The sequence below is a fragment of the Aricia agestis genome, chromosome 10, assembly GCF_905147365.1.
Source record: "Aricia agestis chromosome 10, ilAriAges1.1, whole genome shotgun sequence".
NCBI lineage: Eukaryota > Metazoa > Arthropoda > Insecta > Lepidoptera > Lycaenidae > Aricia > Aricia agestis.
Window position 1 is genome coordinate 5,498,926 of NC_056415.1, and position 10,507 is coordinate 5,509,432.

A 10,507-nucleotide genomic window follows, 5' to 3' on the forward strand; every position below is an offset into this window, starting at 1 on the left:
GACCGCAAACTTCCGAAGCCGATTTTTTAAATTTTTCATTTATGAATAGTTAGGCTATCAAATAACACATAAAGTTGAGCGTGGGGAGACGTGGGTAAATGTGAAAACCTTCGACGAAAAAAAAAAGAAGTGAAAAATAGGGCATGTCAATTTTTAAGTACTTACTCAAAAATAAAAAGCATATTACAAAAAATTAATAGCTCATTGTTAAGAACATAAAATATCCTTTTTAAAAATGTATAAAACCGCATGAATGTGCAAAATATTTTTTTCACAATATTCATTTGAATTATGTGTATGCAAACATTTGAATGAGCCATCCGCTACTTCAACTTATTTCAACTTATGATAAAAAAATATTTATGCAGTTATAGTAGAAAAAAATGTCTGATTAGGATTATTTGGTTATTAGAGTATCGAATTCAATAAATATTTCATTCAAATTGTGATATTTTTAAAAACCATTTATGATATGCTCTAGTTCTACCATTTTCCATAGTGCGCCGGCGCGTTCCGTCGACGCGTGTCATTGGTCTGTAAGAAGCCTTAAATGACTAAAGGGCGATCCATAATATTATAATATACATAAATGGAATGGGATTTAACAGATATCAACTACCACTAAGAAAGGAGATACATGACTACAATGTAATACTTTGCGCCCGAACTGCAATATTACACAATACAACTTACGAGAAATTTTAAAAATAACATATTATCTTATATCTTTAAACGAGCAATTCTTGTGTATATATATATATATATATATATATATATATATATATATATATATATATATATATATATATATATATATATATATATACATAAATTTTACATACTGAACATTTTTAAGGTTCTGTAGTAAACACAAGGAACCCTTATAATTTCGCTCTGTCCATTCGTCCGTCCGTCCGTCCGTTTGTGTTCACAAACACAAATCGCTACTATTTTTTTTATGAAAATGAGGGTACAAACGAGCAAACGGGTCACCTGATGGCCATGGATACTCGCAACATCTGAAGAGTCGCAAGTGCGTTGCCGGCCTTAAGAGGGAATACGTTCTCTTCTAGAAGATCTGCAGGTCGTATTGGTCCTGAAATACCGCTGACTACCAGTTCGTTGAAGAGTTTTTCTATGCGTGGCAGAAAGTTATACTATGTGAGTCATCTGTGTTTGAACTAAATAAATCTGTGTTTCTGACCGCCATAAAGTGATACGAAGTTCACCGGGACATTGAGCCATTAATATTTAGAATAAAATTAGCTAGCCGTTTAGCCTTGCCCACTTTATTGCACGCCAAAAACTAAAAACGTTTAAATAACAATAATAATAATACTCCCCACACCGGTTTCGGTGACGTTGGCCGGTTTCATTGTAACCAGACCAGGTACGCAGGAGTAATTTTATAGTGCCCAAGTGTGTGCGCAGTACAATGGAGCTCTATTCCTTTACTCTCATAACCCAGTGGGACGGAAGACCGACACGACTGGCGAGAGATCAGGCGCAGGACCGACTTTATACATGCCCATCCGACGCATGGATCATCTTACTTGTCAGACAATCAGGTGAACAGCCTGCATTGTCCTAACCAAACTTGGAAATAACATGTTTCCAACGCGGGATTCGAACCCACGACCTCCGGAGTCGAGAGCGACGCTCTAACCACTAGACCACGGAAGCGTTATAACAATACGTAAATAACAATACAAGTTATTTAAACGTTTTAGTGATGACGATGATGATGAAACACAAAAAGAAATTGTTAAGTTTTTCCATAAGGCTGCGTTTCCATCGAAAAGCGTTGAGAGAAATGTGTTTTAAAAATCCAATAGAATTGCTGCGCTGACCGGGATCAGGCAATTGAAGAGGTTCTACTGGTTTCCAAAACACATTATTCGCAACGCAGGTGGAAACCTACCCTAAGAGGTTTACGCTAGGTGCTTTTACCTCTTTAATTAATATTATATGAAATCCTTTTTCTGTATGAACAAGTCAACGTTTAGAATTCTAGGAATTATAACCTTACAAGTCACGTAAAAATTTAAAAACAGAAATATGCAACCAAATATTTATTTAATTTCAATAAATTACAATTTGTTCTCTAAATCATACAAGTCTAATTTCAGTCATTGTTTCAGTGGATGTAGTGCGCTACGGGGGCAGCCTTGATGTAGGCGGGGGCGGCGGTGGGGGCGGTGTTGGACACGACGGCGTTGAAGCCGTTGTGGTCGTCGGCGGAGTACTGCACGGTCCTGATGGAGCCGTCGGCCTCGAGGAAGGAGTAGGAGCCCTGGACTGCGTCTCCGTCGCGGGCCTCGTGCTGCTCCTTCTTGTCACCGGTGTGGCTGTCGGCCACGGAGTACGAGAACTCGTACTTGGGGTGAGACTGGAAATTAAAGCGATTGTGAGTTGGGAATTACTGAGAGATAGCTATCGTATTGTAGTAGAGTTTCCATGTCGCAACACTTACGATCTCCTCAGCGGCGATCACTTTGGCGACTGGGGCGGCGTGGTAGGCGATCGGAGCTGGGGCATGGTAGGCCACGGCGGCAGGAGCGGCATGGTAAGTAATGGAAGCGGGGGCAGCATGGTAGGAAACGGAAGCGGGGGCAGCATGGTAGGTAACGGGGGCGGGGGCGGCGTGGTATGTGACGGCGGCGGGGGCGGCGTGGTAGGCGAGGGCTGGGGCGGCGAGGATCTTCTTGTCGTTGCGCACGATGCTCTGGGATGAGACGGCGCTGGCGGGGGAGTAGTGGACCGCGGTGGGCACCAGACCCGCCGACGACACCGCTACGAAAGCGCAAAGAGCGAGGACCTGCAAAATAAACCAAAAAATTATAAATGGATTTGAACATCATAATATTTTAAAAGTACTAGGTATTGTGAACACTAATTAGGTAGTTAATTTACCTTTGAGAACATTGTGATATGAGGAGTTGTCACTGAATAATTTCAAACACAATATTTAGTTGTTATATACCAGGCGTAATTGTGCCTCGGGCAAAATGTTTGACTGGAAGTGACATTGTCCTAGGTCGCTTTTATCAAATATTTGATCAATTAACTGGTTGTGTCTGATAAAACATCACTAAAATATCTGAAAGATTAATAAAGAAACACACGTCAATTACTAAAATACTATGTATGAAGAAGATAAAGGTATATTTCGAAAAAGACAGGCCACTGCGACTGGTTAGGTCTAGATTTTTTGAATGGTATTGCAGCACACCAATAGTTTACAAATAGATGCTATGCGTCATGCGTTATTTGACGAGTAAAGCTTAATTTATTCGTAAAAAAAAATCCTTAAAAAGTCTGTGGCCATCTAATTATATTTTTTCAATTCCTGATAAATCTGAATAAATGGGCCGTTCAATCAGTCCTTTTCTCTATAATTAATAATGTCAGAAAGTAGATACTCAATGTGGTGATAGAATTAATTAAAGTAAGCCGAGGTCAGGGTCAGTTGTAACCGGTTGGTTCGCCAGAGGCGATGACATAGCTGATATATATACACTTATACGTGTGTTAGAAATTATTATATTACAAACACACAAACCAAAATGTTCTCTAAAGTGAGTTTAACATTAAATTAATTTGCCAACTAATACCTCATCAATAATTATTATACATTCATGCATTAAAAGAGGACTAGAGCATAATCAGCAACTTTAAAGACGCTGGAATGTTCAGTATACCTACAACATATTTAATTACTAGTTTTAAAACGATTGATTAAGTTATCTTATTTTTATTGCAGGTCCTCGCTCTTTGCGCTTTCGTAGCAATGTCGTCGGCGGGTCTGGTGCCTACCGCGGTCCACTACTCCCCCGCCAGCGCCGTCTCATCCCAGAGCATCGTGCGCAACGACAAGAAGATCCTCGCCGCCCCAGCCCTCGCCTACCACGCCGCCCCCGCCGCCGTCACATACCACGCCGCCCCCGCCGCCGTTACCTACCATGCTGCCCCCGCTTCCGTTACCTACCACGCCGCTCCCGCCCCCGTTACTTACCATGCCGCCCCTGCTGCCATTACCTACCACGCCGCCCCAGTCGCCAAAGTGATCGCCGCTGAGGAGATCGTAAGTGTCGTGACATCGAAACTACTTCAATACGATAGCTATCTCTCAGTAATTCCCAACTCACAATCGCTTTAATTTCCAGTCCCACCCCAAGTACGAGTTCTCGTACTCCGTGGCCGACAGCCACACCGGTGACAAGAAGGAGCAGCACGAGGCCCGCGACGGAGACGCAGTCCAGGGCTCCTACTCCTTCCTCGAGGCCGACGGCTCCATCAGGACCGTGCAGTACTCCGCCGACGACCACAACGGCTTCAACGCCGTCGTGTCCAACACCGCCCCCACTGCCGCCCCCGCCCACATTAAGGCCGCCCCCGTAGCGCAGTACTACATTCACTAGTCAACTAAAGTCGTTATGTTACCCAGAAACTATTTAAGAATAATTTATGTAAATAATATAGTTTTTTGCAATTACTTTCCTATTTATTTTAAACTTCCTGTACACAGACGGTGCATCAAGGAGATACCATACACACAAACTGACATAATTTTGATCACTGTACCAGAAAAAATATACCTATACTAGATGCCGCCTGCAACTCCATTATGCAAAAATTTGTTTGTACATTTTTTTCGGGATAAAAAGTATATTTTGCCCTTTCCCAAGACTTGCAATATCTCCATACCAAACAAAAACGGTTCAGCGGTTTAAACGTGAAGAGGTAATAAACAGATGGACAGACAGACATACTGATGCATTTATAATATTGGTATGGATATCATAAAAATAGCCAGTTACATTATATTATCTGAATGAAAAGTGAGTGGTGTCCATTCTTCATAATGTTTTATCATCGGCAATATCTGTGCTTAACCTACCAAATGGTACCATTGTTCAAATACAATAAGCATTAATAGATTTATGTTAAAAGATTATACCCTACCTTCTTTACGCAATTCATATAGCATATATTATACCACACATATCGTAACAAACATTGGCTTCTACAATAAAAAAAACTTGTGGTTCAATTGAAAATGTGGAGAAAAGTAAAGTTAGATCTGTACTACCCAATTATTTAATAATGACGCCCCTAATATACATTTCAGTGTGTTCAAAATAACCTGATTACATTTGCATGAATAAAATTTACTCTCTACTTTAAGTTGTTTTTCACTAAGTAAGGATGATATGTGTTGATGTTTTTATAATTTAATTACCTACTCAACAACATAAATCAGCCAAACCGGCCTCGACCAGCCAAATGGGCCTCAGTTTTTTCTTTTGAGTTTTGAAATTTTACCAATTTGTGAAGAACTTATACGTGGAAAAGCCATGCTTCAGCACGAATGGGCCGGCTCGACGGGAGAAATACCACGTTCTCACAGAAAATCGGCGTGAAACAGCGCTGGCGCTGTGTTTCGCCGAGTGAGTGAGTTTACCGGAGGCCCAATCCCCTACCCTATTCCCTTCCCTACCTTCCCCTATTCCCTTCCCTTCCCATCCCTACCCTCCCCTATTAACCTATTCCCTCTTAAAAGGCCGGCAACGCACCTGCAGCTCTTCTGATGCTGCGAGTGTCCATGGGCGACGTAAGTTGCTTTCCATCAGGTGACCCGTTTGCTCGTTTGCCCCCTTATTTCATTAAAAAAAACTTAACAAAAATAACCAGTTTCTAACTTCCGAGTGCTCACAAAAAGATTTGAGTTAGCGATAATGTTCCGAGAATCTTTAACTAATTCTTTATATTATCCAATATCAATTAGATTTCTGAGGGTGATAACTTTATATAACGAAAAACTATAGATTAGAAAAGTATAAAATCGGAATCGATGACAAACAAAGTCAACAGTTCGCTAAGTTTCTTCTTTAGCGACGGTTCATCTTAAGAGTGCAACATGGTTTTAAAAGTGAGTTTAAATAAAAATTGAATAAATTTTAATTTCGAACTTATTTTTAATAGATTAGTTTTTTAATAGTTTAGTTAGTTTAATAGTTATAGGTAACCACATCTGCGAATAAGACTATCGCAGCTGCACAAACCTCATTGGTTTTAAATGATGTTTAAGTTATTTTTTTATAATTTGACCCCCTTACTTATAAACGTTGTATAAGCTTTGAATAGTTATACAGTGTTTTGTTCCTGTCACACAAGTGACATTTTTAATTGGATTAAAGAAGACAAAACACTGTATAACTATTCAAAGCTTGTACAGCGTTTATTAGTAAGGGGGTACATGTTTTATTTGATGAATAAATAAATAAAATAAAATGAAGTTGATAGAATCAAGCGTTACTTTACGAAAATCCATAGCCATAACGCATGCATATGCGTACATTCACTCATTTACTTACAGGTTGAGGCTTAATTCGCGGAATATAAAAAAATATACTAAATTTTTAGTTTATGTTACTAATCGCTTCGTTTTTTTAGACATTATTGGTGGCCTGCATCGTAGGAGCTTGTTCCGCAGTAATAATAGATACCAGTGAAAATTTATTTAGAGATCCGTACAAAATTTACGAAACAAAAGGATATCATAAGATTTCGTATCACCCGCCTGCGAGATCCTTTAATATCTACCACGAAGACTTTGTAAGTACCGCTACATACACTGATTTTATGCAATTATTCTACTTTACTATTGTTCCAACTTACAAAAACATTAGGGTTACCAGTATAGTATCCTAATACTTTTTATAGTGTAGTACAACTTTTATACCAAAATAAAACTGTTTTCTACCAAATATCACCAATTAGCATTATGATTCATGATGCAAATTGATATTTGACATTTATTACGTGCATTTATTATTAGGATGAGTAGGTACCTACATTATCAGTATTCATGAGAATCTCAATTCTCATCTATAACAATAAGAAGCAAAATTTAAAAAAAAAAACTTTTTCAGTAAATCAGTTCCACTTTTATACGTGGGAGAGCCATGCTTCGGCACGAATGGGCCGGCTCGACCGGAGAAATAATAATAAAAAACTGAGATAAGAAAATATTTAACGGCTTATATAATTTTCAGGCCTACCCAAAATACGAGTACCAGTACGCGGTGTCAGACAAGAAGACCGGGGACCACAAGTACCATCACGAGGCCAGGGACGGTCACCGGGTGAAGGGTGGGTACGGCCTGGTGGAACCTGACGGCTCCGTGAGGAAGGTGGAGTATGACGCTGATGATCACAATGGGTATGTACTGATGTTATCTTATTTATATATAAAATAAGGGGTGCAAACGAGCAAAACAAGTCACCTGATAGGAAGCAACTTCTGTCACCCATGGACACTCGCAACATTAGAAGAGCTGCAGGTGCGTTGCCGGACTTTGAATTTATGTACTAATTGATGCCCGCCGCGACGCCGTTGCGTAAATATTCGCTTATTGTGGGAGAGATTAAAAGTGAAAAAATAGTAGAATAAGTTCCAAAATTGTTAATGCTGATTTTGATCCAATTTGACACGTATAGAGACTAGACTAAGAAATTGCAATGAAAACTAGCATGTGTACTTTACACATGCTAGTTTTCATTGCAATAAAATTTTCGGCTATTGCAGGATTACTTCTGGTGCAAACTACATCGTGATATTTCTCTAGTTCAATAGTAAATTTACTTAAAACATAGTAACGCAGTTCAAAATGAGTATTAAGTAAAAGACTTCAACGCGCACGATGCACTTAGAAAAACGCTTTTATATTTTTAAATTTTTTAGGCATTCCAATACTTACAAAACTGATAATGTATATATTAATGTTTTATGAAATGACAATATTTTATAATTTGCAGTTTCCGTGCCGTTGTCAGCAAGAGCACGCACATGCATGGTGACAACGCCTATTCAATGATGGGACATGCCCGACATTTTTCACAATTCGGCAGTGGTGTGAAAATCAATCATTATTTCCCCAAGAAAGTCACCGAAACGAATCAAGAGGCGACCACTACCGAAAAAGCTCCAGCAACTGAAGCAATGACTGTTGTAATGGTTAAAGAAAACATGGAAGATGAAACAAATGATAAGAAACCTGACATGAAACCAACAGAATCAGTGGAAGAAAGTCAAAATAGAGATATGGAAAAGGATGCAATTAGTGAACCAGTAGTGGTAATGCCAATAGTCCAAGATCTAAAGGATGAAGCACCAGCGATGCAAACCGCAGAACCCATGACCGAAGCAGCTCCTACCGATGCTGAGGGGGCATCTTCATTTTATCATTCAAGAATGTATTTCTTATCTTACTAAGTAATAGGTATTCTTCTAAGTCGTTATGTAAATAATTTAATTGTTATCTTTTAAATAAATATGATTATTTTTGTATAATAAATTAAGTTGTTACTATTTTAGTGTAGTGTTTGCTTTCTAATAATACAGCGCCACCTATCTCACAAATGAAATATTATTTCAGAGTAGAGAAGTAATATAATTTATGGTAGAAACGTCTAGATGACGTGTAATCATACTTTGATATCGAATTAAATAGTGTAAGTTAAAAAAACCGACTCCATGACAAAGACGAATCTAAAGACACATCTTAACTTCAAATGTTATTTTGATAGGTACATTCACAGTGTAGGCCGAAGATTGACCTAGATTCTAGGTCCTATATTCTAGGTCCTAGAATATAGGTACCAAAAACTTGACTATTTCTTAATTACACTCCAAAAATACTTCTTCCGGCGTCCATTCCAGACGTTAGTTATAAAAGAACTTTAAGTATCCAAAAATATGTTTTTCATTATAAATCAACGAGATGAAAATAAAAAAATAATATATTTAATAAAAAACTTCAGAATGACATATAGAAAAAATAGTACCTGTGAGAAGATCATCTTGTCAAAGGACACCGTCTTGTCTCATCCCATTATATTTTATGACGAGCTTTTGCCCGCGGCTTCGCTCGCGTTAAGAAGTATTATTATATACAAACTTTCATCCTCTATTTTAACCCCTTGGAAGTGGAATTGATCAAAATCCTTTCTTAGCGGATGCCTACGTCATAATATCTACCTGCATGCAAAATTTCAGCCCGATCGGTCCAGTGGTTTGGGCTGTGCGTAGATAGATCACCATGTCAGTCAGTCACCTTTGAGTTTTATATTTAAAGATATTAGAACTGACGTTATTCTTTATTATTCCAAAATATTTTCAAAATCCACCACTACATGCAAAACTCTTGCAACATGATTGAATAACAAACTATCGCCAATATTTCACTTTTAATATGCCAATAGGGACAAAGTTTTACGTAAGGGACAACATTCTTAGTCTAAAATTATAAGTCAGGTGACATAACAGAATTAGCTGTTGTTGATATTTGTTAAAATAATATTCAGAAGTCTCTCATTTGAAAATCGAATTCCTTCTAATTAAATACACCCAGTATTAGTTTGTTTGCTTGTTTTTTGTTTTCAAGTCTTTGTGGTTTAACGGTTTGAACATGCTGGGTTTTTGACTCGGCGGTCATAAAATTTATAAAGGAATCGACTTGGTATTATGTTTTTTATATTCCATGAAAGTGCTAGTGTGCATATACTAGCACTAGCTGCGTTAGAGTTTTTTTTTAATAAGGGGGCAAACGAGCAAATGGGTCACCTGTTGGAAAGCAACCATCGTCGCCCATGGACACTCGCAACATAAGAAGAGCTGCAGGTGCGTTGCCGGCCTTTTAAGAGAGAATAAGCTCTCTTCTTGAAGGTTTGCAAATCGTAATAGGTCCGGAAATACTGCTGGTGATAGCTCGTTCCAAAGTTTTACAGTACGCGGCCGAAAGTTACGTGAAAAACGCACGGTGGAAGACTGCCACTCATCAAGGTGATGAGGATAGTATATTTTGAAGATGGCGAAAAGTTGCAGGAGGTATGATTCCGAACAATATCTCAGAGCACTCCCCGTGATACAACCGATTGAGGATTCAGAGTGAAGCTATCTCGGCGTAATTCCAAGGGGTCTGAAACAGTTTTTTTTTTAGCTTACGTACGGGAAAACTAATGTATCCACAATCTATTAAAATAATTCTAGTGCTGGTGTTCTCGGTTTCATGCAAACCAGTGTCAGTAGCATCAGTAGATGTTGATCTGTAGAGTGTAGCAACTTCACAGTAGTTATTAGTTTTTCGAATTTCCCGAACAACTAGAGAATAAGAATTATTTAACATAATATTACATCTTCTGTTGCTTGAAAGTGACTTAGGGCCTGTTTCACCACTTCCTGATAAGTGCCGAATAGGCTATCTACCACTTAACTTGACAGATATGAAGTATGGAGAATCTGTCAAAACAGCTGTGAATAGCCTATTCGGCACTTTATAGACAGTGGTGAAATAGGCCCTTAATATAATAATATTCATAAATTTAATAAAATACATTATAACATGATAATTCTGTTATAATAATAATATGCTTGATGATCATTGACGTTATCATCAGACAATCGCCAGAGGCGTTTAGTAATGATACTTCATAATGACATAAT

At 38.4% G+C, this 10,507-nt stretch overlaps 3 protein-coding genes across 3 annotated transcripts; 2 read left to right on the forward strand and 1 right to left on the reverse strand.

Moving 5' to 3' along the window:
• Positions 1-2,137: 2,137 nt before the first annotated feature.
• Positions 2,138-2,925, reverse strand: LOC121731169 (cuticle protein 8-like). Its single transcript, XM_042120523.1, has 3 exons — positions 2,914-2,925; positions 2,474-2,818; positions 2,138-2,389 (listed from the first exon to the last, which is right to left on the reverse strand). The coding sequence occupies exons 1-3, from the start codon at positions 2,923-2,925 to the stop codon at positions 2,138-2,140; spliced, it is 609 nt and encodes a 202-aa protein (XP_041976457.1).
• A 641-nt stretch (positions 2,926-3,566) lies between these two features.
• Positions 3,567-4,421, forward strand: LOC121731415 (cuticle protein 8-like). The gene is made up of 3 exons (XM_042120828.1): positions 3,567-3,578; positions 3,764-4,084; positions 4,167-4,421. The coding sequence occupies exons 1-3, from the start codon at positions 3,567-3,569 to the stop codon at positions 4,419-4,421; spliced, it is 588 nt and encodes a 195-aa protein (XP_041976762.1).
• Positions 4,422-5,920: 1,499 nt separating this feature from the next.
• On the forward strand, positions 5,921-8,278 carry LOC121731170. The gene is made up of 3 exons (XM_042120524.1): positions 5,921-5,932; positions 7,059-7,225; positions 7,822-8,278. Exons 1-3 carry the CDS (start codon positions 5,921-5,923, stop codon positions 8,276-8,278), a joined length of 636 nt encoding a protein of 211 aa, XP_041976458.1.
• The last annotated feature ends 2,229 nt before the right edge of the window (positions 8,279-10,507 follow it).